At 39.3% G+C, this 26750-nt stretch overlaps 1 protein-coding gene across 1 annotated transcript; it reads right to left on the reverse strand.

Moving 5' to 3' along the window:
* Positions 1-4927: 4927 nt before the first annotated feature.
* On the reverse strand, positions 4928-7538 carry LOC112406920 (lithostathine-like). Its single transcript, XM_024755956.1, has 6 exons — positions 7522-7538; positions 7117-7224; positions 6423-6541; positions 6074-6211; positions 5307-5433; positions 4928-5041 (listed from the first exon to the last, which is right to left on the reverse strand). The coding sequence occupies exons 2-6, from the start codon at positions 7187-7189 to the stop codon at positions 4974-4976; spliced, it is 525 nt and encodes a 174-aa protein (XP_024611724.1). The 5' UTR covers positions 7190-7224; positions 7522-7538; the 3' UTR covers positions 4928-4973.
* Positions 7539-26750: the final 19212 nt, after the last annotated feature.

Below are 26750 nucleotides of genomic sequence, written 5' to 3' on the forward strand. Positions count from 1 at the left end.
CCTTGGATCATGACTTTTATAAAATATAGTCAAGAAGAAATGGACTGACATGCAGATCATTGGGAGTTGTCACTGTTTTAAGAAAGAAGCAAACAGTAGGTATAGCATTCCGCGATCCCAAACTTCACTACAAAGCAACAGTGATGAAAAGAATATTGGACTCAAAAAAAACAGACATATAGGTCCATTGAACAGAATAGACAGCCTTAATCTAAACCCATGCTTATATGGTCAATTAATCTTCAACAATGAAGTCTAGAATATACAGTGGGAAAAAGACAGTGTCTTCAACACTGGTGTTGGAAAACTGACAGCTTCATGCAAAAGAATCAAACAGGACTGCTTTCTCACACATATACAAAATTGAAATCAATATGGATAAAAAACTTGCATTTAATACCTGAAACAATAAAACTGCTAGTAGAAAAACATTGGGAGTATAGTCTGTGACATCGTTCTTTTTTTTTTAAAGGAATTTTGCCTTTTTAAAAAATATTTATTTATTTATTTATATATGGCTGTGTTGGCTTTTCGTTTTTGTGCAAGGTCTTTCTATAGTTGCAGCAAGTGGGGGGTCACTCCTCATTGCGGTGTGCGGGCCTCTCACTATCGCAGCCTCTCTTGTTGTGGAGCACAGGCTCCAGACGCACAGGCTCAGTAATTGTGGTTCATGGGGCTAGTTACTCTGCGGCATGTGGGATCTTCCCAGACCACCACTTGAACCCCTGTCCCCTGTATTGGCAGGCAGATTCTCAACCACTGCACCACCAGGATAGCCCTGTGACATCCTTCTTAACAATATATTTATGGATCTGTCTCCTCATACAAGTGAAACAAAAGCAAAAATAATCAAATGTGACTAAGACAAAATAAAAAGCTTTTCCACAGTGAAGGAAACTATCAACAAAACAGAAAAACAGCCTTCTTACTGGGATAAAATATTTGCAATAGGGGTTCAATGTCCAACATACTCGAAGAACTCATACAACTCAACATCAATAAAAATCAAGTACTCTGATTAAAAAATGGGCAGAGGATCTGAGTAGATATTTTTCCAAAGAAGACAGCCAATAAGCATATGAAAAGATGCTTAGCATCACTAACCATCATGGAAATGTAAATCAAAACCACAATAAGGCACCACCTCACACCTGGCATAATGGGTATCATCAAAAAGACAACAAATTACAAGTGTTAGTGAGGAGGTGGAGAAAAGAGAGCACTCATGCACTGTTGGTGGGTATGTAATTGGTACAGCCACTATGGAAAACATTATTTCACAAAATTAAAACTAGGACTGCCATGTAATCCAGCAAATTCACCTCTGGGTGCTTACCTGAAGAAAAGAAAAACACTAATTTGAAAAGATAGGTACACTCCAATGTCCATTGCTGCATTATTTACAATGGCTAATGTACAGAATAAACCTAAGTATTCATCAACATATTAATGGATAAAGAAGATGAGGAATATATATTTTATATGTATAAAATTTATATAATGGAATATTACTCAGACACGAAAAAAACTGAAAGATTTTGTGACAATATGTATAAATCTAGAGGGTATTGTGCCAAGTGAATTAAATCAGACAGAGAAAGACAAATACAATATAACCTTACTTATATGTGAATTCTAAAATATAAAACAAACAAACGAAAAGAAATAAAAGCATTCATAGATACAGAGAACAAACAGGAAGTTGACAGCGGTAAGGGGTGTGAAATATGGGAAGGGGATTAAGAGGTACAAACCTCCAGTTATAAAATAAATAAGCCATGGGTGTGCAATATATAGGAATATGGTCAATAATATTATAATAACTTTGTATGGGGACAGATGATTACTAGATTTATCAAGCCGATCATTTTATAATGTATGCAAATATCCAATCATTATGTAGTACAGCTGAAACTAATGTAATATTGTATGTCAATAATATTTCAATTACAATTATCAGTAATACTGTATCAGTATGGTTCATCAGTTGTATCAAGTGGTAAGACCCTGTATTACCATTTCAATAATTCCATACATCTAAAACTATTCTAAGAATTAAAGCCTTTTTAAAGATGAATTACTAAAATTAAAATATAAAAAAGTTACATATGTTAAGAAACCATTTATAAAATTTTAGATTTCATAGACAAAACTAATCTGCCAAATTGCTATAAAAACTTCTAAAATTTTACACTGGATTTCTGTAGTTATCTTGCACAGGTATGGCAACAAACAGTTTGAGGACTAGCAGCATTTCATGGACCACACAATTAGTTCCTTATCCCTATAGTTGCTGAATGGTATCACTTTCCTGAGTACTTGCAATAAATGCCCAGTGGGTTTTCTGTCCTGTGTCCTGGAAACATACTCTGGCCTCAGTCGGGACTAGAGTTGGGAAGGCTTAATATCCTGTGGGGTCTCTACTCATATTTCTTGAATAAATAAAAAAAGTGAATAAATGATGATTTATTTGAAAAGAACCACTTACATGAGTGAAGACGGTTACAATTTTCATTGAACCTAAATATTTTTAGACCATTATACTACTCACTACCTCATTTCCAACACATTCTCAACCTCATATCTTGTGTAAAAATATTTGGCCAATTGCCCCATCTGAAAGGGGGATGTCACCTTGGTCAAAATCTTCTATGTGGGCCAAGAGCCACTCAGCATTGCTACATAGTTATATTTGCCAGATAAAATAGAGGACTCCTAGCTAAATATGAATTTCAGATAAGCCACAAATTGTTTCTTGGTATTAGTGTATATCAAATATTACATCTTTGCTCAACTTGACAGATATTGCATATTTGCCAAATCTGGTGATACTACATATGGAGGTTTTCATTCTCAAATAAATAGATCAGATGAATTGACAGTGTCTACTTTCCTTAATTGACATTTAGCAAGTTTCCTATACCCTTTTAAGATAGGCAATCTTTCTTCAAAGAGAGAGAATCACCTATTACATCTGAAACTAGGTAAAAGTGTATCTTTTCCTTTCTGTAAGGAATTTTTTTCTATTATTATCTGTCAGAGTTAGGAAGTATTTTCCCTTTATTCTCTACAAGCCTGTATATAATATTTAAAATATGTGTTTTGGGGTAGTTTGGTAGGACTCTTCCAAAAACACTCTAGACCTAAACTTTTCTTTGTAAGAAGATATTTTTAATATAGATTAAAGTTTTAAGATAGATATAGTAGATTTTAAGATTTTCTTGATTTCCCCTAGAAGAATTCAGAATTTTTCAACCTAGATATTGAAAAAAAAAAGCTCATTTAGGGATGGCATGTTTTAAAAAAAAAACAATAATGACAATGATTCCAGGCACTCTGTATTAAATCCAGGATCCCGGCAGTAGTGGTGCTCCATAGTTCCTCAGTTGTGTTCCACTTTTATTACAGCTTTCTTGAGGAATAGTTGGTAAATACAGATATCTGCACATAATGTATATAACTTGGATAATTTGGACATATGTGTTACCATCACTGCAAACAAGGTAGAAAATATATCCATCACCTTTGAAAGTTTCCTTGTGTCCCACTTCTTGGTTTGTTTCTTTGTTTCTGTGGTAACAACACTTAACATGAGAACTACACTCCTAATAGTTTTTTTTTTTTCTTTTTTTTAAACAGTTTTTTAAGTGCACAATATCTTATTGCTAACTATAGCCACTGTGTTGTACCACAGATTCTGTAAGCTTTTTCTACATCTATTGATGATTGTGTGCTATTTACCCTCTATTCTATTAATGTGATGTACACTGTTGATTGATTTGCATATGTTGAACCATACTTGCATCCGAGAAATAAGAACCACTTGGTCAGGGTGTATTATACATTCAATGTTCTGTTGAATTCGAGATGCTAATACTTTGTTGAGGATATTTTCAACCATGTTTATCAAGAATATTAACCTGAAGATTTCCTTATTTATGGTGTCTTTATCTGAACATATTTCAGAATGGTTACTTATCTCTTCACCATAAGAATCTGGTGGGTTCCCAGAAAGAAAAAGTCATGAGAGAGTGGAGACTCTCTAGACAGGGGCCTCCAGGAGTCTCTCACTCATAAACCCAATCCACACTCAGCATCCAACAAGTTGTCCAAATTGCAATTTCATGTTTCTAAAAGTTTATAGATCTAGCAGTTCTGATCCAGGTAAGCACAAATGAGAAGGTATCTATGTAATGGGATGCCTCGGCAGATTGCCCAAAAAAAGGAGATTACCCCAGGAAAAGTTGCTAAAATTATTCAGATTTTTCCTGTTTTAATAAAGAGAGTGACAACTGCCAATGATCTGCATGTCAGTCCAAGTAATTTCTTCTTGACTATATTTTATAAAAGTCATGATCCAAGGTGGATTGCCCATTAAAGAAAAAGAATAGATACTTCACGATCCTTCACAGCAAATGATTTCAGAACTGCATTCTATAATAAATAGCATGGGACCACACTAAGGCTGCTTGTGTCATACCATCAGAAGGAATGGACAGTACAGTGTGTGGGGAAGCAATGACTTTGTATAACACAACCCAATTCCTAAGGGAACAGGGCCTACATACTCATCACAAATACACTGGTGGGAATGTACATTCAGTCATTATCCAAGGAAATTGGATGAAACTTGACAGAGGCACTCCTAGATTCTTCCCATACAAACTTCTTCCTCAGAGTCTTGTTATAAGACAAGAGCACAAAAGCAGGTAAGTTTGGAATAGGATATTTATTACTGTTCTCCAAGACCTCAGGCCATGGCATTCATACACACACACACACACACACACACACACACACACACACACACACACAAATGCCTGAAATGAGGTCAAGAGACAGGGAAGGCCAGAATGAGGTGGTCAGATTGGGGGTGTGGGGAGGATTCCCCTTTCCGGGATGGGTCTTCACTCTTGGTTCCAAGTCCATGATGAGCTGCACACCAGACTCAGGCTACTGACTTCCATTCTGATTTAGCCCTTGAACTTGCAGACATAGGGTAAGTTCACATAACAGTTATAATCTCTCCACTTCAGATAGCCTGAAGAGACAGAAGAGCTCAAGTGAATGGGGCTGGTGGAGCTTGAGAAACCAATGGGGACGCATCCCAGATTCTGGCCTAGGACTCAAAGTCTCTCCCTCAAATTCACCAGGGTCCCACTCCAGGGGAAAGAGAGAGAAAGAAAGAAGAGGTGAGAGACAGACAAGCAGTTCCATCCCAGGGGGATTCTCTGAAGACCAGACCCAGAAATAGGGGATGAGGGGATGGAAAAGGCTGGGCAGAAGTGACCTCCTCTGTTTCATACCTGAGCTTCTGGACAGGCTCCCACAATAGCCAGGGGATGAGCTGGTGGAGGGATCTGTCTCCCAGGCAACGTAATTGAGCACATCAGTGCTACTCCACTCCCATCCACTGCCATCGGGCTCAGAGCCCTATAGAGCAGAGGATGGAGTCAGGTGAGGTGGAAAGGCCTTTAGAGGTCTCCTGGCATGATTCCCTCAGCTGGAACACCTGCTACCCTCCCCAGCCTCATGGAATTAGTTCTGCTCTACCAGGTGATGCCCCACAGCTCTCCTCTGGAAAACACTCCCTAACTCTTTGCTTCTATTGGCAAATTCAAAAGTCAATAATCACAAAGATGAATAGAACCCCTCAGAGTAACTTGACACTGTGTGAACTACACTTGGTGGTACATTTATGATTACCCTCTGAACCTCAAAGACAACATATGTTTTATAAGGGAAAAATGCATCAATCCTAAATACACGTTTAGCACTTGCTAAGGGCAGCATGTGCAGACTCAGGGATGCACAGCAAACTGAATCAAGGCGTGGTGTGTGAATTGTGTAAAAGCTTGACAAGAGGCAGATTAACCTTAGTTGGAGACTGGAGACCTGCACAGAACTCAGCTCTGCAGCTGGTCTCAAGGCCCTCCATTCTCCAATTACCCCCTTGATCTCCGAGCTCTAGGGATCTCTACATTATTTCCAAGGCAGGCACAGGGGACAGCGAGCAGGCCTGGGTGGCCATAGCATCCTGGGAGGTAACAGACTAGAGAGGATGTAAGTGTACCTCTGTGGGGTCATGGAGCCCAATCCAGACGTCTGAGACGGTTTTCAAGTTGTTCTTGACCAGGGCGGCCACGAAGGATCCCTCAGCCCCACTGAGCACTGACACAAGTTGTCCTGAGGATCTCTTCTGGCAGGCCATCTGTGTGGAGAAGGGAGAGACTAGGGAGGAGCTTGAGACCCTCACTGAGGGAAGGGCAGGGACAAGGTAGGTGAGAAGGGGTTGTGTTTGCAAAAGATGAGGTGCTCATTCTCACCCTCAAGAAACTCTAGAGAATGGAACCCCCGGCCCCCAAACCCTGTCTCTAATTTGCTTCTCCTTACCAGCCCGAACTGCAAATCCCAGCACTCACGTTTGCATTCATCCAGGTTTTAGGTATTGTAAACAAGGCATAGCAGTAGGACGCATAGGCCATGGAGCCTCTCGGACAGCTGATCCGTGCAGAGGGCAGTTTCTTCTGGGAATCTTCCCCTAGCCAGGACGAAATAAAGGAGAGGCATGGGGCGAAATGGAGAGAGGGGATTGGAGTGGGGAGGTGACCTTGAGAAATATCTGTGGTGCCACAGCTTGAGACAGTGACACCAAGCTCTTGACTGCCTGTCACCAATGCCAATATTTCCAGGAGTTTTTCTTAATCATAAAGTAGACCTAGTAATTGGGAGATGGTCTGTTTTCTTTTTATTCATCTGCCTTATTCAAAAGTCCAAGCCCTCTCCTCATCTTGGCTGACGGTTTCTACACTTTATCCTTCAGTCATTCTCCTTCTACTCATCTCATTACTGACACTCTATGCTTTCCCTCCTTAATATACCCACATAAATTAGACTCTACTGAAAATTGAGAATCGTCTCATCCCACTGTTACTGGACCACTGAGGTGCCTCCCACCACTAGTCACCCAGAAGGAAGGATGATGATGCAGGAATTGCAGGCAATGTTGTTGTGTGGGGATGTACCATTACCACGGGAGGCACACAGGAGCTTTCCTCCTCTTCTTGGCCCTGAGCAAACACTGGGAACCCAGTGCTAGAGGCAGAGAAGTCTCACCTTGGACTTGAGACAGGAGCATCAGGCAGGAGAGCAGCACCCAGGACAGGCTGGGGACACCCATGGAAGACATCGTTTTGTCTGTGATGTGCGGAGACAACCAGAGAACTAAAGGAAGGGTGGTCAGAGAGAGACTATGAGAAACCCCCTGTTGTACCTCTTGTCATTTCCTCTGTCTAGTTCCCTAGGAATAAATCCATCTTGATGGCTTCCATCCCCTTCCATAGTTCTGGAAAGAATCTGAAAATCCATATATCCTACTACACCTGAGGCCTCCCAGGACTGCCTTTGCCTGCTCTCAGAGCTCCTGCATTCTCTGAGGACAGGGATCCTTGTATACCTTCCCTGAAATATGTGAGGTGAAACCCCTGTCAGGGGTGTCATCTTGTCTCAGCTCCTACTTACTTCTCTTGCGAGGGATCTGCACTGGTTTGTCAGGGCAGAAAAGACTGGGTTTTTATAAGAGGATTTGAGGGAGGGGCACTGAAATGAATAACAGGATCGGGGAGCCACGATAGGGGTCATGGGAAGGGCCTGGCTTTGGTTCAAGGAGATTCCCGCCATGGGGAGGAGTCTCTTCCCAGCAAAGCCTGGGAATTGCCACAGATATTGCCTGTTTCTCATTAACAAGTCAGCACTTTTTCCAGGAACAGGTGAAGTTTATTCTTTCCCCGACTCTTCCCTGATAGGCAACTGTGGCACAAAATGTGGTATTAACTTTTAAGGGGCACATCTACTGGAGTATTTCTTCTGGTTGTTGTCTCAAGTGCTCACTCCTGTAGGCATACACATGTATTTCTTTTAAATTGTTTGGTAGAATTAAATAAATGTTGGATGATAAGTGGAGGTGAGTATGAGAATGACAAGTGTCACAGGTAAGTGAGGTCAGAGAAGGAAATGAAAGTAAGAGGAGACGGTGGTTCAGGGTTGCCTCTTCTACATGGTAGCTAGGTTTAAAGCAACTTCATAATCATCTCACAACTCAATAGATGAGTCAAAATCTTAAGGAAAATGAAATGTGGAAACTTGCCTTGCTGATCTTCTGAGAGATGGAACTTCCTTGATGGATAATAATAATGTGATATAGTAAGAGGCAATGGAGGAATTTCAAGCCTAGGAGGACTAGAGTCAAATGATGCAGAATCAAAGGAAGAATGAGAGGAAGTTAAGCAAGGGTAAGAGCAAGAGTTGGATGAAATTGTAGACCTGATCCTACATTGCATGTAAGTTAGATCTCTACTTCATCAAGGTGCTCACTCCCCTGGGCTGCTGACAACTGCCTTGCAAACTATCATTTGGCTGTAGAAGAAGTGTCACTTCTTTTTGCATTCTACATGGAAGGGTGATCAGCTTCATGTGGGGATACTGAGAAAAATTCCTTATTCATGTTTACTTCTGAGTTGGCAATTTTGGCAAGGATGAGATACATACTAAGTGGCTCAGGTTTATTTTCGTCAGTCTGGGAATATGTTAAGCTGGAATTCTCTGCAGACCCTGACTCTCAAGTGGTTTTTATAGGCCAGCTTGTGTGAGGTGGAGTCAATGCAACTGAGCTTGTAATTGATTCATGTCCTCAGAATCCAAAAGTCAGTAGAACACACAAATAATCTAATAGGAAGGATAGGACAACCAACATATTCTTTTGTTACAAAGGAAAAATAACTTACTTCACAAAAAATATTTAAATGCAAAGCCATAACTATATTTAGAGCTCAGTGGAACTTCAAGTGTGAAAAAACAATATTTCATGGAAGTATAGATAGCATGAGTTGGGAAGTAATCTTGCTAAAGTAAAACAATTATTTGAGAAAAGGTAAATAATAGCAATCAGAAACACAGAATGGCCCATGCTTCTTGAATTGCTGAGAAACACAGTGTTGTGGGGAAAGATACCATTTAGATTAAAAGACTCTGAAAAGATATAACAATCTATCCTAGTGAGTAAATTGTAATAGGGTCTTGATTAATAAAGTATGCCTTTGGAGGACAATTGTGAAATATGAACTCATTTTTGATAATGACAGAATTTTCACATTGCTTTCTTGTGGTAAAACTGTCATAGTTAAATTGACAGGCATCCTGCCATCCAAATCCTTAAGGTGGGGGACTGAAACTTCCAACCGTCTCTTCACTCTAAATATGGGTGTGTCTTGCAAAGGAATATAAGAGCTCACCCAAGGCTCTGGGATGTGTCAGTGACCATATTCCCCAATCCTGGGAAAACTAAATGAGTGAAGGTAGCTCTGTAGCATATCATCCCAATTTGATGAATGAAGGCAATGGCAGCAGCCCCAGCCTGATCCATAGTCAGTAAGTGCACTGTTCCATTCTTCTTCCTCTATCAGAGCAAAACCACGTATTCATTAGCCATTGTCTTTAGAGTCACTCACATTGGTGGAGAGGGCTGGATTCATGGGGTAGAAGGAATGAGAAGAGGGCATTGCTGAATTTTTGACCTATTTTTCAAAAATTGACTTTTTTTGTTTTGTTTTGTGGTACGTGGCCTCTCACTGTTGTGGCCTCTCCCATTGCGGAGCACAGGCTCTGGATGTGCAGGCTCAGCAGCCATGTCTCTTGGGTCCAGCCACTCTGCTGCATGTGGGATCTTCCCGGACCGGGACACGAACCCGCGTCCCCTGCATCGGCAGGCGGACTCTCCACCACTGCGCCACCAGGGAAGCCCACATATTTTTTCTAAGTACAAGAAAAGAGGAAAAAATACCGAACTCCTATCAATTTGACTACTTGTAACTAAATTAAAAGTGATGACATTCCCTAGGGGAGGGTCACTCTCATGGGAGAGCCAGAAGACAGAAAGGGGAACAGGTAAACATTGTCCCCTCTAGGGAAGTGTCCTTTGTGTCATTTTTCTACCAAAATTTCAGAAATGACAAAAACCAAAAATCAAACACAAAATGTAAACAATCTTCCCCACTAAGAACCACAAGATGGACTCAATGATTTAATAAGAAAAAAATAACATTCCCTTAAGGAAATAATGTCCTTTTCTGTAACTCTCAGCACTGTGTTGCCAGGAGGGCTGAATGACTTGAGCATGAGGGAAAACTCTTGGCTTTCAGCTTCAAGAGGATTTAAGTTCTCAAGCAGATGGGATTTTGATCACATCAGCAGGTTGATGTGGGAAGCCTTGGGGTCTTTCCAGGGTTGGTCTGATTTTGTAACTCACCAGTGTATGACCTTTACCATCCTTTGTACAGCTTTAGCTCAACAATGGGTACAAGGTGGAAAAGGAAATGGACTGGAAGTTGGTAAACTAAATATTAATTTCTGCTATACCTCTTCTTAGCTATGTGTCTATGCTGCCCCTTTTTTTAAGAGAGACAGCCTATCAATGCCCTTTCCAGCCCAGGAAGGTGATTTGCAAACACTGGCAGTTATTGAAAACACTTCCCCCTATCTATGTTTTTCTAACTTTAGCTTTATTAATACTTCATTCCTATTTTCCACTAGTCCCAAAATCTTTGCTGTGAGCTAAACCCTTGAACTCTCTTCCTGGTATCTGTTTTACATGATTTCCCATTAGGATTAAATGATCTATAATGACACTTAGCTCTAACATTCTATAATACATGACATAAAACAAAAAGTGCTTGGAAAAGCATTAAACACTAACATTCTGAGTTACAGATCCAGGAAGTATTCAACTGAGTCATGATTTGTCTAGTACCATCAGACTATACCACAAATGACCCTACACTTATTTGCTCAGTTAAGCAGACTTAGTAGTCCACCAGAAGTCTTTAAGCAGTATTTTGAGCACCATGCCTTCTGGTTTCAGATGTGACTCCTGTGGTCTGAGAGCCAGATTTCAGTGGATGTGCGCCTGTGGTTCTGTGCTGGTGGCTTTGTGAGCACAAGCCCTGAGGCACACCCAGGATGATTGCCTGCATTCCCGTGGTTGAGGCTGGGCCAAGGGCAATGTCATCAACAGTCCTTTGTGAGGCCACACCAAGGGTGACAGGTGACACCACAGACCACACTTCCTAGTGGACAGCTCCTGCAGAGGAATACTAAGTGGCTCATCTCCCAGCAGGATTGCTCCAGTCCTGCCTACCTCACACCAAAGCCTGAAAATGGATATGGGGGTTTCTATCCAACAACTGGGGAGCAGATCATGTCCCAACAGGGCTGTGACAACCACAGAGCAAAGAGGAGGCCCTGGTCAATGTTAAGTGCAGGCTCTGGTCACCACAACCACAATCACACCCCCTATCTAGGCGATCTGCCCAGCACACACTGAGGAAAGGTATGGAGGCATCCATATAAAACAAACAACCCTTACACCAAAAATGTGAGACTCATGCAGGTTACACAGTGATGCTCCCACTTAAAATTAGCTCTTCAAGACCACAGAGAGTCAGAGAAATATACAAATGAAAAAAAAAAAAAAAGTGTGAAAGCCATATATGAGATCTATGATATAATGTAAAGCACAAAAATCTATGCATAATAGGGGTCCCAAAAGGAGAAGAATGAGAAAAGGGGATTGAAAATATATTTGAAGACAGTATGGATGAAAAATTCCCAAAGCTAGAAAAGCAAACAGATATCCAGGTACAGGATGCACAGAGAGTCCTAAACAATATGAACATAATAGATCTACATCAAAACATATTCTACTTAAAATGACAAAATTTAAAGATAAAGAGAGGATTCTAAAGGCAGCAGAGAAAAATAAATAATTATAAGGGAACCCACATAAGGCTATCAATTGATTTCTCTACAAAAACGTTGTAGGCAAGAAGAAAGTGGCAAGATGTACTTGAAATCCACAAAGGGAAAACCTGAAACCTAGGATACTCTACCCATAAAGATAATTTTTTCAGTATAGGAGAGATAAACGATTTCTCAGAAAAGCAAAAACTAAAATAATACAGCAATACTAAACTAAATATTCCTAAAAGAAATATTGAGAGGTCTTTCTTTATAGAAAAGAAGTAAGAATCTAGAGGAAAGAGAATATCAAAATTGTAAAGTAAATCACTTAATTAAGCCAGTATACAGATTTAAAAAAAATAAGAAAAAAATTTGTGGAAACAATGATAACAACAATGAACCGCAAAAGGATAAACATGAAGATGTGAAAGAGGACATCCAAATCATGAAATGGTGGGGGGGGGGGGGGGGGGGGGGGGGGGGGGAAGAAAATGTACATTATTTTTAAAGAATTTGTTTGAGTCTATATGATTACAAGTCTAAAGCAAGTAGACATAGTAATGGGTTAATACACTTGAAAAACAGGGTAACCACAAATCAAAAACATACACTAGATTCACAAAAAAAAAAAAAAAAAAAAAAAAAAACAAAAAAAAAAAAAAAAAAAAAAAAAAACAAAAAAAAAAAAAAAAAAAAAAAAAAAAAAGAAGAAAACACACATATAATACAAAAGAAAAGCATCAAATCACAAAATGAAAAACAAAAAGAAAAGGAAAGTACCAAAGAAGAAATACAAAATCAATTGGAAAACAAGGTTTAAAATGGCAATAAAGTCATACTTAACAATAATTAACTTAAATGTCAATGGACTAAATGCTCCAATCAAAAGACATAGAGTGGCAGGTTGACTAATAAAACAAGAACCTACAGTATGCTGCCTACAAGACAGCCACTTAGGGCAAATGATGTATATAGATTGAAACTGAACTGGTGGGAAAAATTTCATGCAAATGGAAATGACAAGAAAGCAGGGGTAGCAATACTCCTAACAGACAAAATAGACTTTAAAACAAAGACCATAAAGAAAGACAAAGAAGGACACTATATGATGATAAAAGGATCAATACAAGAAGAGGATATTACATTTGTTAACATATATGCACCCAATATAGCAGCACCTAAGTACATAAAATAACTACTAACAGATGTAAAGGGAGAAATTGATGGGAATACCATGAGAGTCAAAGAATTTAACACCCCACTCACATTGATGGACAGATCTTCCAGATGGAAAATCAATAAGGAAACAGAGATCCAAAATGACAAAAACAGAAGATTTAGACTTATCTTTTCAGGATATTAAATCCAAACCCACCCAGTATACACATTCTTTTCAGGTGCACATGGAACATTCTCTAGGATAGACCACACACTAGGAAAAAAACAATCATCAGCAAATTTAAGAGGATAGAAATTAGTTCAAGCTTCTTTTTTGATCACAACAGCATGAAAATAGAAATCAACCACATAAAGAGAAATGAGAAAAAAAAATGATTACATGGAGACTAAACAACATGCTACTAGGATACAAACGGCTCAACTATGATGACAAAGAGGAAATTAAAAAATTGCTTGAGACAAATGACAATGAAAACACAGTCATACCAAATCTATGAGATGCAGATAAAGCAGTTCTTAGAGGGAGGTTCCTAGCGCTACAGGCCTTCCTCAAAAAACAAGAAAAATCTCAAATAAACAACCTACCCCACCATCTAAAAGAAATAGAAAAAGAAGAACAAAAAAAAGCCTAAATTCAGCAGAAGGAAGAAAATGATAAGATTAGAGATGAAATAAATAAAATAGAGACTAAAAACAAAGGAAAAAAATCAATAAAACCAAGAGTTGGTTCTTTGAAAGGGTAAACAAAATTAAAAACTCTTGGCCCAGTCTCACCATGAAGAAAAGAAAGAGGATCTAAATTAACAAAATAAGAGACAAAAGAGGAGAAATAGCAACGTACACCTTAGAAATTAAAAAAAAAGAGAGAATCACCCAGCTTGATACCAAAACCAGACAAAGACACTACCAAGAAAGGAAACTACAAGCCAATATCTTTCATGAATATACATGCAAAATTTCTCAACAAAATATTAGCAAACCAAATCCAAGAACACATAAAAAAGATCATATACCATGATCAAGTTGAATTCATCCCAGGATCACAAGTATGTTTCAATATAGGCAAGTCAATCAATGTGATACACAACATCAAGCAAAGAGAGGCCAAGTAACACATGATTGCTTCAATAGATGCAGAAAAAGCATGTGACAAAATTCAGCATCCCTATGGAATCTAAAAAAAAAGAAAAGCCCCATGTTTCTGAAGAATCTAGGGGCAGGACAGGAATAAAGACACAGACATAGAGAATGGACTTGAGGATATGGGGAAGGGGAAGGGTAAGCTGGGACGAAGCGAGAGAGTGGCATTGACATATATGCACTACCAAATATAAAATAGATAGCTAGTGGGAAGCAGCCGCATAGCACAGGGAGATCAGCTCCATGCTTTGTGACCACCTAGAGGGGTGGGATAGGGAGGGTGGGAGGGAGATGCAAGAGGGAGGAGATATGGGGATATATGTATACGTATAGCTGATTCACTTTGTTATACAGCAGAAACTAACACAACATTGTAAGTCAGTTATACTCCAATAAAGACGTTAAAAAACATATTCAGCATTTATTCACGATAAAAACCTCTAAACAAAGTGTGTATAGAGGGAGCACATCTCAACATAATAAAAGCTATTTATGATAAACCCACAGCCAACATAATACTCAATGATGAGAAGTGGAAAGCTTTCCTTCTAAAATCTGGAAGAAGACAAGGATGACCACACTTACCAATTCTATACAACATAGTATTGGAAGTACTAGCAACAGCAATTAGACAAGAAAAATAAATAAAAGGTATCCAAATCAGAAGGGTAAAGGTAAAATTGTCATTAAATGCAGATGACATGATACTCTATATAGAAAACACAAAAGACTCCAGCCAAAAACTATTAGAACTGATGAATGAATTTGGCAAGGTAGCCTCATACATGATTAGCATACAGGACTGTGTTTCATTTCTTTACACTAACAATGAAATATCAGAAAGAATAAGAAAAGAAACAATTCCTTTTAATAGGCATCAAAAAAATACTTAGGAATAAATGTGACCAAGGAGGTGAAAGACTTGTACGCTGAGAACTATAAAACGTTGATAAAAGAAACTGAAGATGACTCAGGGTGGAAAGATATTCCATGCTCTTGGATTGGAAGAATTAATATTGTTACAATGGCCATACTATCCAAAGCAATCTACAGATTTAATGGAATACCTATAAAATTACCCATGACATTTTCCACAGAACTAGAACACATAACCTTGAAATTTGTATGGAACCACAAAATAACCAGAATTGCCAAATCAATCCTGAGGAAAGAGAACAAAGCTGGAGGCATAACCCTCCAGACTTCAGACAATACTACAAAGATATAGCAATCAAAACAGTGTAGTACTGGCACAAAAATAGGCATATAGATCAAAGGATCAAAATAGAGAGCCCAGAAATAAGCCCACACACCTACGGTCAATTAATCTTCAACAAAGGAAGCAAGAATGTACAATGGAGAAAAGACAGTCTCTTCAGCAAGTGGTGCTGGGAAAGCTGGACAGCCTCATGTTAATCAATGAAGTTAGAACACTCCCTCAAACCATACACAAAAATAAACTCAAAATGGCTTAAAGCCTTAAATATAAGTTATGACACCAGAAAACTGCTAGAAGAGAACTTAGGAAAAACATTCTCTGACATGAATCTTAGCAATGTTTTCATAGGTCATTCTCACAAGGCAAAAAAAATAAATAAATAAAAGCAAAAATAAACAAATTGGACCTAATCAAACTTATAATCTTTTGCACAACAAAGGGTACCATCAACAAAATGAAAAAGCAACCTATGGACTAGAAAGAAACATTTGCAAATGATGCGACCCACAAGGGCTTAATTTCCAAAATATATTGGGTTCCAACAACCCAATAAAAAATGGGCAGAAGATCTACATAGTCATTTCTCCAAAGAAGACATTCAAATGGCCAATAGACACATGAAAAGATGATCACCATCACTAACTATTAGAGAAATGCAAATCAAAACTACAATGAAGTAGTGCCTCACACTGGTCAGAATGGCTGTCATTAAAGAGTTTATAAATAATAAATGCTGGGGAGGGTGTAGAGAAAAGGGAACCATCCTATGCTGTTGGTGGGAATGTAAATTGGTGCAGCCACTATGTAGAACAATATAGAGGTCCTTAAAAACTAAAAATAGAGTTACCATATGATCTAGCAATCCTACATTTGGGCATCTGTCTGGAAAAGACAAAAACTCTAATATGAAATGATACATGCACACCAATGTTCATAGCAGCACTATTTACAATAGCCAACACATGGAAGCAACTTAAGTGTCATCAAGGGATGAACGAATAAGGAAGATTTCATATATATATATATATATATACATACACACACACACACACACACACACACACACATATACATACACACACACATATGCACAGCAGAATATTAATCATCCATAGAAAAGAATGAAATATTGCCATTTGTAACAACATGGATAGATCAAGAGATTAGCATACCAAGTGAAGTAGGCAGAGAAAGACATATAATATATCATTTATATGTGGAATCTAAAAAAAATACAAATCAATTTATTTACAAAACAGAAACAGATTCACAGAAAACACACTGTTGTTTACTAAAGGGGGTGGAGGGATAAATTAGGCATATGGGATTAATATACACCACTATATATAAGAAAAGCTGTTGTCAAGTCAATCAACATTGTCTACTGTACCTATGGTCATACTTAAGTTCCCGAGATACTGATCACAGAGGATCATTTGCTAAATTCATAGTCTTTATGGCTGACCAGTTTGTGTCCTGAACCACGTCATAAATTTTTTTCCCCTGGTAAACTCTCATGAAGCTTTCCATCTAGAAGAATAGAACAGAACTACAAAAGCTGTTTCTATCTTTCCTACCCCTGGTTCCATTCTACCCCACTGAACCCTCCATAATTTAGTGCCTTTCAGGCTGTCCAGAGCTCTTCTTCTCCTGAAACACTTGATAAAAAAGTCACTCCCTCCTAGTAATTGTTAGCTCTTATTTTCTTTCTCTAGAAACTAGTCCACCTCAGTTTGGGTGTAATAAAGTGGGGGTTCTCCAATTTGTGTGTGATCCCCCAATACATGAAATTTGTATGAGAAACTTTGTGTCATATCCAATACCTGAGTTCTCTGCAATTTCCTCTTCCACAGTTCATACTCTGTTGGGTCACTGATAGCTCAAAGGGGCCTTGACTGAGATAGGGCACAGACTTCTTTTAGGTTGGCTTCTTTGAATATAAGTTTAGGCTAGTCGCACATAAGATGCTGACATACATTGTTACTCAGTCAAGCATAAGGGGTTGTTTTTAGAAGGATATGGCCTTATCTCAATGCACCCAACTTTAGGGCACAACCAAGTCTCACGAAGGCCTAGAAAAAGGAAGAACAATGTCAGAAAGTGAAGTTATGCTCTCCTTCATTTTCTTTCTTTATTTCACTGGGTTTGGGTCATTCTCTTTGATCCAGTCAGTCTCCTTGCATTTTGGGTACATGCAGCATGATCAAACATGGTTAACTCATTAGAGTTCTTCCAAACCTTCACTGCAGGGACTCAAAAGATTAACTATATTCATGGTGAACAAATTCATTTTCAGGAGAATATCTGTTTCATGTAGCTAGGCCTGGTTATTCACACCAGGCCAATCAACTGGGGCAAGGAATTTGAGTCACTTGGTGTTATTATGGGAACTTCACTCACCGCTTAAGTAGGACCTGTGGATGAGCCCTAGTTCTTAGAGGAGGGAGCCAGAAAGGCACCCCAACAGAAGTTTACTGCAGCAAACAAGACTTCATTGTCTCAGCCTCTTGTTTCGACCTTGGCTTGTTTTCAGACCTAGATCCCTTCCTTGGATGTTGCCCCACACACCACATCTGCTTCTGACCTTGGACTGTCCTCCAGACTTGCAGGAGTTGTCCAGCTGGCTGTTGTATTCACTACTCTTATGTTAGGTATTCAGTCCTCCTCTGCAATAAGAATGATGTATTTAACCTGTCCTGATTTGGATATCTGGCAGTCACTGGGAGGCAAAGAAGAGAACAAAACCTTTTCTCCAGTGCAATCAGTACACCCCCACCGATTCCTGTGTCTCTGGTGGTGCCTCTATCATTGATTTTACCTTCCATCTAGAGTTCAGGAGACAAAAGAATTTGATAGCAATCGCAGACGCAGAGAACATCTGGATAAGAGACCTGTAAACCAAGTGACTCTAGTATCCTAATATCCCTGAATGTACCTTAGTGATTCACCCCTTTTACTTTTAACAGCGTTCTTCTCTCTCCACCTCCAAACCTCCTACCAATGTTAGGTAGTTAGTCAGACATTAGCAGCAAGGAGGTGACAGTGGCAAGAAAGACAAGAAGTCACCGAGTCACACCCAACCATCCGGTGACTCTCCCCTGACCCCGCCCAGAACAGATGAAACTAGGGTCGTGTGGTGGGCAGCTTATCCTCATATAGAGGGGCACCGTAACTGAAGGGAACTTCTCTGGGCTGCGCATGCCCAGACCAGACAGATGTATGACCTACAGTAAACCCAAACTCATTATACCATCATTATAATAAAATCTCTATGTGGTTTTGCCCCACCCCCCACCCCGTGGGCATTTCTTAGCAATTTAAGGCTGAGAGCATGCGCAGCAGTAAACCTGTTACATGGATCAGGACCTTCAATCAAATAATGATCCCCTGTCACTCACCCCCGCCTCCCTGCAGAATGCTCCTTAAAAACCCCCTTACAGGAATGCTGTACAGGAATGCTGCTTTCAATTCGCAGAAACAGCCCGCTCTCTCTCTCTCTTTCTCTCACTCCCTCTTTTACAGTGTACCTATGCTTAAATAAACTTTGCTATGTGCTTAAGCTTAAAGTGGTAGTTGGCGATTCTTTGCTTACTACGGTGGGACTGAGATTGCTGCTCCGGGTCTTCCTTTGACCTCCTCCGTTGAAGCTATTTTGTTACAATGCACGTCTACCAGGTGACACCACCAAACCACATTTGTCTACCCTTCCCAAGTAGTCTTTAGAGTGAACCTCGGGAGGACCATTGCACCCCAGCTGCATAGGTCTGCGCTACAATTATGAGCATGTTTGGCACTTGGATTTATTTATGGATTTGTACTTCACATCTAAAGCAGAATTCCCCTGAATCTCATTCCTTCAAACACTCTTTCAAGAGCTAGTCCTGGATTTGTTTCATTTTGCTGTCTGCAAATATCTTGGAAATGCTTGTTCCATGGTTAAGTTCAGGAAACACTGTTATGCAAAGTTAAGCAAGTTTCTTTACTGCAGGGCTGTTCTCTGACTCTGTGTGCAAATCCCCAAAATTGAAAGAAAGTAATAGGGTTTGCAGCTCATCAGGCATTTGGTCATAGTTTTTTGTGGGCATGTTTGTGTATTCCTACTTGGGAGAAATACCTGTTAATAGATCACTACGTTAATTCAGTTTTTTTGTTTGTTTGTTTTTGTTTTGTGTTGTTTTTTTTTTTTTTTTGCGTTACACGGTCCTCTCACTGTTGTGGCCTCTCCCATTGCAGAGCACAGGCTCCGGACACGCAGGCTCAGTGGCCGTGGCTCACCGACCCAGCCGCTCTGCGGCATGTGGGATCTTCCCGGACCGAGGCATGAACCCGTGTCCCCTGCATCAGCAGGCGGACTCTCAACCACTGCGCCACCAGGGAAGCCCTAATTCAGTTTTATTAATAATTGAAAGCACCGCTTTTCAAACCATGACTTGCAACTTACTGGTGTCTGAAATTATTAAATCAAGTTAGTGGGTAATAACTAACATATTCTTTGTAAACACAAGGAGAGTAGAATAGAAAACTCCACAGTATATTACATAAAGCGGGTAAATAGTGTTTTGTGACATTTTAATTTTGATTTTCAGCATTCATACAATTGAAAAGTGTTGAAATATAAAATATATTTCTTATTGTAAATAGCAGCCAAAATTTTGAAGATCGCCAGTCTTCCTCTTGGGTGTGCGCTGGTGTTTCAGCCAGACATCTCTCCCATAAGATTTTGCCCCACTGATTTGCTGCCTTCTCTTATTTTATCAATACCTGGCAGACCAGAGCTACTGGTCTCATGGCAAAGGGGGATGATAGTGACTTATTTTCTCTTATAATCTATCGCCTGAAGCTCAGTGTGGGATTTAATGCAGAGAAAACTAATATCTCGGCTTGCCACCAGCATCCAGTACAAAGTTTTAAAGTGGGAATTAGGCACTTGAAAGTATAGAACCCATTTGATCATAAATAAAAGCGAACTGTATGTTTTCGTATATATTTCGTTGTATACAACTGGGAAAAAAGGAAGACAAGGAATGAAGACGACCTCCTGTGTCCCTGCTCTCTGAGCACTCATTCTTCTGCACCTGATCACGGGGCAGAGCCGTCTGACTGCCCGGATGTCCTCAAACCCTCTGACTCCGAGTGAGGTCCTATAGGTGTAGTGTTGAAAGCTTCCCAGTCCTTCTGATGTGTCCTGCTAGTGCCTTAGAATAACCAGTGCCCTGGACCCTAACTCTGGCTTTTGGAGTTTGGGTCTCAGTAGTGAGATTCTCTCTTAGCCCTGGGAAAATGCGTTTGGTTGATGACCTTACCTGTACAGACCACTGTGTTGAGAGCTTTATCACACTGCCCCAGAGTACGTATAAAGTCATAAACACAGGGTGCATAGATAACGTTTTTACCCCAAAAGTTTTTCGGTTCTTCTAGGCAACACGAAGTAACTCTGTTGTTGCTGGTACCGCTTTGGGAGTCACAGTGGGAAGGATAAACTGATAAGTTTGGTTCCTGTGTGCATACTGGAAGAACCCTTTCATAATAAACTAGAGACTCTACAACAACAACATCAAAAACAACAAACAAAACAAAAGAAAACAAACAAATAAAAACCCACTATTCTAAAGAATAGGCTTTTAGGTAACTATGGGAGGATTAAACAAACTAACACTAGGGTGTGAGCTGGCTGAGCCCACAGTTTAGTGCTGGGGAAAATTAGAAGCAGGAGCAAGCTGCTTCTAAATACAGAGTGGATTAGAGAAAGGCATCAGGAGAAAAAATAAAGTTTAATCTACTCCTGCATCCTCTAAGATTAAATGTCTGCCACAGTTGCACATCACAGGGGACAGAGGAAACACATCTTGCAAATGAAATGCAGGGTTGTAATAACACAAGGGTCAGAACTGGGTAGCTGAGCTGTGTCCCTAAGCAAGTAGAGAGCAAGGCTTGCATGATGCAGAATGCTGTATACACAGGAGTGAGTCAGAGAGACACCTGGGATTCGAGGGCTCCTAATCCTTTAAAAACGATGACTGATGTGAATGCTCAGGGAGAAATTTGTCTTTTTCCCCTCTTGGCTACTCAGAATGAGAGTGCGTCCTTTGTGTCGAGGGACACCACTTGGTGTGGGTCATGGCGAGAGGCAGGGTCACAGCTCCCAGTACAGAAGCAAAGGTGACAGATATCCTCCACCTTCCAGTTCTCTGGAGGCGAGGATATCCTCCATTGTGATGGAAGCATGACAATGAGAAGCCCAGCCAGGTAGTGGCACAAAGAGGAAGAAGCAATTAGAGATCATTCCCAGTGTGTATGGAGCTGGGGTCCCTGTAGTGCTGGCAGTGAGGGTTCAATTGTTGTGGCTCACAGGGAGCTTCATTATCAACTTGCTCTAACTACATGATTTTGCATTTAGCCACCAGACTTTCCTGGTTCCTTTCTTGCTGTCTGGACCTGGTGCTCCAGCCTCCCAGTGAAACTTTGATCCAACGAATAACCTTTATGTTTTGTTTGTTTTTACTTTTCAGCTATTTCAAGGTATATCTGAGGTGCAGTCAAGGGTACATATTTAAAGTGCATTTAAATATTGATATCTTGACATACAGATGCACCCAGTGACACCATCAAAATAACCCCTAGAGTAAATACAGCCATCACCATGAAGGTTTCCTCTCCCACCCCTACTTCTCACCCTCAACTTCTCCAATCCCCCCAATCCACGGTAACCACTGATCTATTTTCGGGCACTGTAGATAAGTTTAACTTGCATTTTCTTCTATTGTATATAAGTAGAATAATACATGGCATGCTTTCCTCCCTGGTTTCTTATACTAAGCAATTTTATTTCAAGATTCATTCATATTATTGTTTGTTTCAACACTTCATTTATTTTCATTGTTGAGTAAATTCTATTGTGTGGGTATGACACAATTTATTCTTCTATTGATAGACAGTTGGGTGATTTTCAGTTTTGTGTATTACAAATAGAGCTGCTGTGAATGTTAGTGTACGAATTTATGTTGAGACAAATGCTTTCATCTATCCTGGGTAGATAGTCTAGGAGTGGAATACCTGTGCTGCACAACAGGCATATCGCTAATGTTTTAAAACCTGCCACACATTTTCTGAAGTCATAATATTATCTACATCACCACCAGCAGTGTTTGAGGGTTCCAGATATTTAGCATTCTCAGTATGGTCAGGCTTTCTAATTTTAGCCATTCTTATAAGCACATAATTACTTCTCATTGTGATTTAATCTGCCTATCTTAATAATGAATGATGTTGAGATATTTTTCATGTGCTAATTTTCCATCTACATATCTTTTCGCGTAAATAATTGTTTAAATCTTTTGCCCATTTTGTACTGGGTTGTTTGTCTTATTATCAAGTCGTAAGAGTTCTTTATATATTCTAGATAAAATTACTTTGTGGATATATGTTTTTGAAATAGTTTCTCCCAGCTGGTAGCTTGGCTTTCATATTCTAAACAGGGTCTCATGAAGAGCAAAGGCTTCTCATTTTATCAAGTACACCTTATCTATTTCTGTCCTTATGTAGTTTGTATTATTTTTTCAATCTTTGCTTAACTTACAAGATTATCTCCTACATTTTCTTTTTCAATTATTATAATTTTATACTTTGTGTTTAGATCTGAAATCCATTTTGAGTTCATTTTTGAATAAGATGTGAGTTTTGGTCAGACTTAATTTATTTTGTGTGTGGACATCAAATTATTTCTCACACTGTTTCTCAAAAGACTACCCATGATTGGCCTTTTTTTCTGTTGTTTTTGCCCTTAGCTTTATTGACATATATTTGACAAATAGAAATGTTATACATTTAAGATATACAACATGATGTTTTGATAAAATTGTAAGGAACCCAAGATAGAATGCAGAGGAAAGCAAATGGACCTAACTTCCTTTACAATAAACAAAATAACCATAGTAGGAGGGTAAGGAAAATGAGCTGGTTTAAGTGACTTTGGAAAATAATATTTTGGCCAGATACTTATACACACTAATGACAAAAAAGAACGGCACACACTGTACTCTAGTAGGTAAGTTTTTTCTCACAAAGATCTAGAATAACAATCTGAAAATACACTGTATAAATACTGGAGTTGGGTAAATACGTAAGTAACTATACTGTAGGTAATCAGAGCCAGTTTTCTCTCTGTGGGAGAATGTAATTACAAATAAGATAAGGAGGAATTCTAGAGAAAACCTTGTAATTCTGGATTACCGTTGGGGTATTTGCTCATTTAAAATAATAATATCCATACGTATTTTTCTTTTATATTCTATCGGTATGGTGAATTGTACTGATGCTTTTGAGTGATAAAACAACCCATATTTCTGAGGTAAATAATCCTTGGTCATGGTTTATTCTTTAATATATTTCTTTATTCAATATATTAAAAATTTTGTAGGACATTTTATAGTTTGGTTCATGATGAGTATTTCTGCTTAGTTGTTTCATGTATTTTTTCTGGTTTCCATATCAAGATAATGCTGACTTTATAAAATGTGCTGGAAAATGCTCTTTTATCTTCTATTTATTGAAAGAATTTACATAGAATTGACATTAATTCTTCCTGAAATATCTGGTAGCATTCACTAGTGAAGTAATTTCTTTGCAAAGTTTTCTTTATGGGAAGGTTTGAATGAGCATTTTGGTTTGTGTCTTTCAAGGAATTTGTCTATTTCATATGAATTGCCATATTTGTTGATGTGAAGTTACCTATAACATTTCAAGTGCCTTTGAAGGTCCGTTGGATTTGTAGTGATGTCTCTGTTCCCATTATTGGTATTAGCCATTGGGATATCACTCTTTTTCTTCAGTTAGGTCAGAGGTTTTGTCAGTCTTATGGATCATCTTAAAGAGTTATCTTTGGGGTGGATGGTTTCAATTACTGTTCTGCTTGCAGCTCAGGTCAGAAAACATATTTTGTATGATTTGAATATGTAAATTTATCGAGATTTGTTTTATGGTTCAGAATATGGTTGATATTGGTACATATGTATGTGCACTTGAAAAGAATGTGTATTCCTCTCTTGAGAGGTGTAGGAGTTTATAAAATCTTTTAAACTGTGTTTCTATCAGAATGTTAATTACTGATTTTTGCTCTTATCTGGATTATTTCCTTTATTCTCCTGCTATTGTGTTTAGTTTAGATTTTTGGTAACAACCTTGATTGTTGATTTGAGATCTATCTTCTTCTCTAATGTAGGTATTTAATTCTGTAGATTTCCCTCTGAGCACTGCTAAACAAATATCCAAGAGAAAATTTTTAAAATATATTTTCACATAGAAACTTGTAAAGAAAAGTTTATTGCAGGTTTACTTGTAATAGCACAAAACCGGATACCACCCAAATGCCCCTTAATATGTGAATGGTTTAACAAACTAACTTGTCCACACCACAAGCACTATTCAGCAAGAAAAGGGAGCAAATATTGATAAAGACAATAATTTGCAAAACCTCTAGGAAATATTGCAAGTGAAAAATCCAATATCAAAATATGCATACTAGTTGATTCTATTTATAAATCATTCATGAAATACAATTATAGTGATAGAGAACAGATTAGTGATAGCAAAGGTTTAAGGATGAGGAAGAAGAGAAGGTGAGTTTCTTCAGGGATATCAAGAGAAAGTCTTGTGATACAGTTAAGTATATTGATTGTAGTGAAGGTTAGAAAAAGGACAAGCTTCTGTCTCTTCATTTATGTTCCTCCCTTTGAGAAAGCCACAGTATCATCTTACACTAAATTTTTCAGAAGAGAAAAAAACAAGAAACCCTTACTTATAGCTCTGACTTTCATAAAGTTTTGCATTGGTTGGAATATTTTTGAAGATCCAGGAGACCCCTCCTGGGGAACATGCAGGCATCCTCTTGGGAATTCCCAGAATAAGCCAAGTAGGGAACTTCATAAAAACTTGGGTTCCAAAGAGTCAAGAGGGATGACAGCTAATTTTGGTGAACTGGGCAGTGTCACCTCATTTGGTGGTCAAATAGTTCTGGGGACCCGACAACCTAGGAGCACAGACAAGGACCCCTACTCAGAAACTTTTCAATTCAGCCTCAGGTGCTATTCTTGCTGGTGGCATCCTTGGTCTGTTCTCTGTCTCTGTCTAGATTCTGCCCCCAGATTTTGCTAAATCTTTGTTACCCACTCCACTGTGAGCCTCTGGCTTCCACTGCCTTTCTTACCAGAATTTAACAGGCTGCATCCCTGATTCTGGACAAATGTTTTGCACTCTTGGTCCCTGAGTTTCTCTGGCCCATTCCCCTACTCCATTCCCATAGGGAAGCTCAAAGAGGAATCTGTATTTGCAGGATAGCAAGAGACAAGGTGCTGGAGTAAGGGGGTGGGAGGCGTGTACAGGAAAGTCTGGGCATGACATGTGGTGCTGAGCTGCTGCTGATAAGCAAATCTCACTCAGAGAAGATGTACGATTTCACTAAAAAACATAGTAGCTTACCAATAAAACAACAAGAAGTGACAAAGCATATGCTGTGACTTACAAAACCGCTGATTAAACAAAATATGCACATGCTGGCAGCCTCCTAAATGTGGCATGTCACCACTTAGACTCCTGGCGCCCGGGACACTCCTCCACCCCCACCCACCAACATTATCTGAGCTCTGCACATCACATAGACAATCTGTTTTTCCATCCCAGCAGTGCCAGCTGTCCCTTGGGGAGAAATTGAGGAATGCTCACCAAGAAAGGGAAGTGTGAAATCTTTTCAGTAGATCCTAGCCACTCTCTGCACTTTCTTATGAAGTGAAAACAGCTGGTAGCTAACTCTTGCCAGCTTCAGGCTGACGGCTCCCCACACTATCGGGCTCCAAATAAGCTGTCTTATGACAGGGAAGAAGCAACCATTGGAAGGGTTTCAAATTCAACACAGGCTGACTTTTCTCTCCCAGATCTAAATGTATCCATATCAGGCTGCCAAGTTTCTAAGATCTGTGGAAACCTGCAGATTCTCTCAGGTTAGAAAACTGGTTCCTCTACTGAACAAAAGCCATTGGCTGCTTTGGACCTTCATGGTTCTATAAACGTTCCAGAGTTTTCATGACATTGTTCTCATTCCATCACTTTACCCTCCCCCCGCCCCCCCACTATCACAGGCTTCAGCTTAACCTTCCTGTCTTGGAATAAGAGTAAAAAATCTTATCTCTGGCAAAAGGAGTCCCGGTATGAGGGAGCAGTCCTGGAAGAAATTGGCAGGTGGCTTAGGCAAAGGAAAGCTTCCCAAGAAAATTCCTCTGAACCCAGAGGATTCAAAACACTGATTGCCAAAGGTATTACTGCAACCCATCTTTTAGGAAAGCAGAGACACCAAGGATCAACTCTTACTCTGGTTGCTGAGTGACCCACCATCAGAGCCTGCCCTTCAGATGGTCTTTCACAAACTATT

This window comes from Neophocaena asiaeorientalis, unplaced genomic scaffold (genome assembly GCF_003031525.2).
Source record: "Neophocaena asiaeorientalis asiaeorientalis breed wild unplaced genomic scaffold, Neophocaena_asiaeorientalis_V1.1 scaffold1569, whole genome shotgun sequence".
Classification (NCBI taxonomy): domain Eukaryota; kingdom Metazoa; phylum Chordata; class Mammalia; order Artiodactyla; family Phocoenidae; genus Neophocaena; species Neophocaena asiaeorientalis.

Coding starts and splice junctions, on each gene's coding strand:
- LOC112406920 (XM_024755956.1), bottom strand. CDS start 7,189: ATGTCTTCCATGGGTGTCCCCAGCCTGTCCTGGGTGCTGCTCTCCTGC. Junction 6,212..6,422: donor AAACCTGGATGAATGCAAAC/GTGAGTGCTGGG, acceptor TTCTCCACACAG/ATGGCCTGCCAGAAGAGATC. Junction 5,042..5,306: donor GAGCCTGTCCAGAAGCTCAG/GTATGAAACAGA, acceptor CTGTCTCTTCAG/GCTATCTGAAGTGGAGAGAT.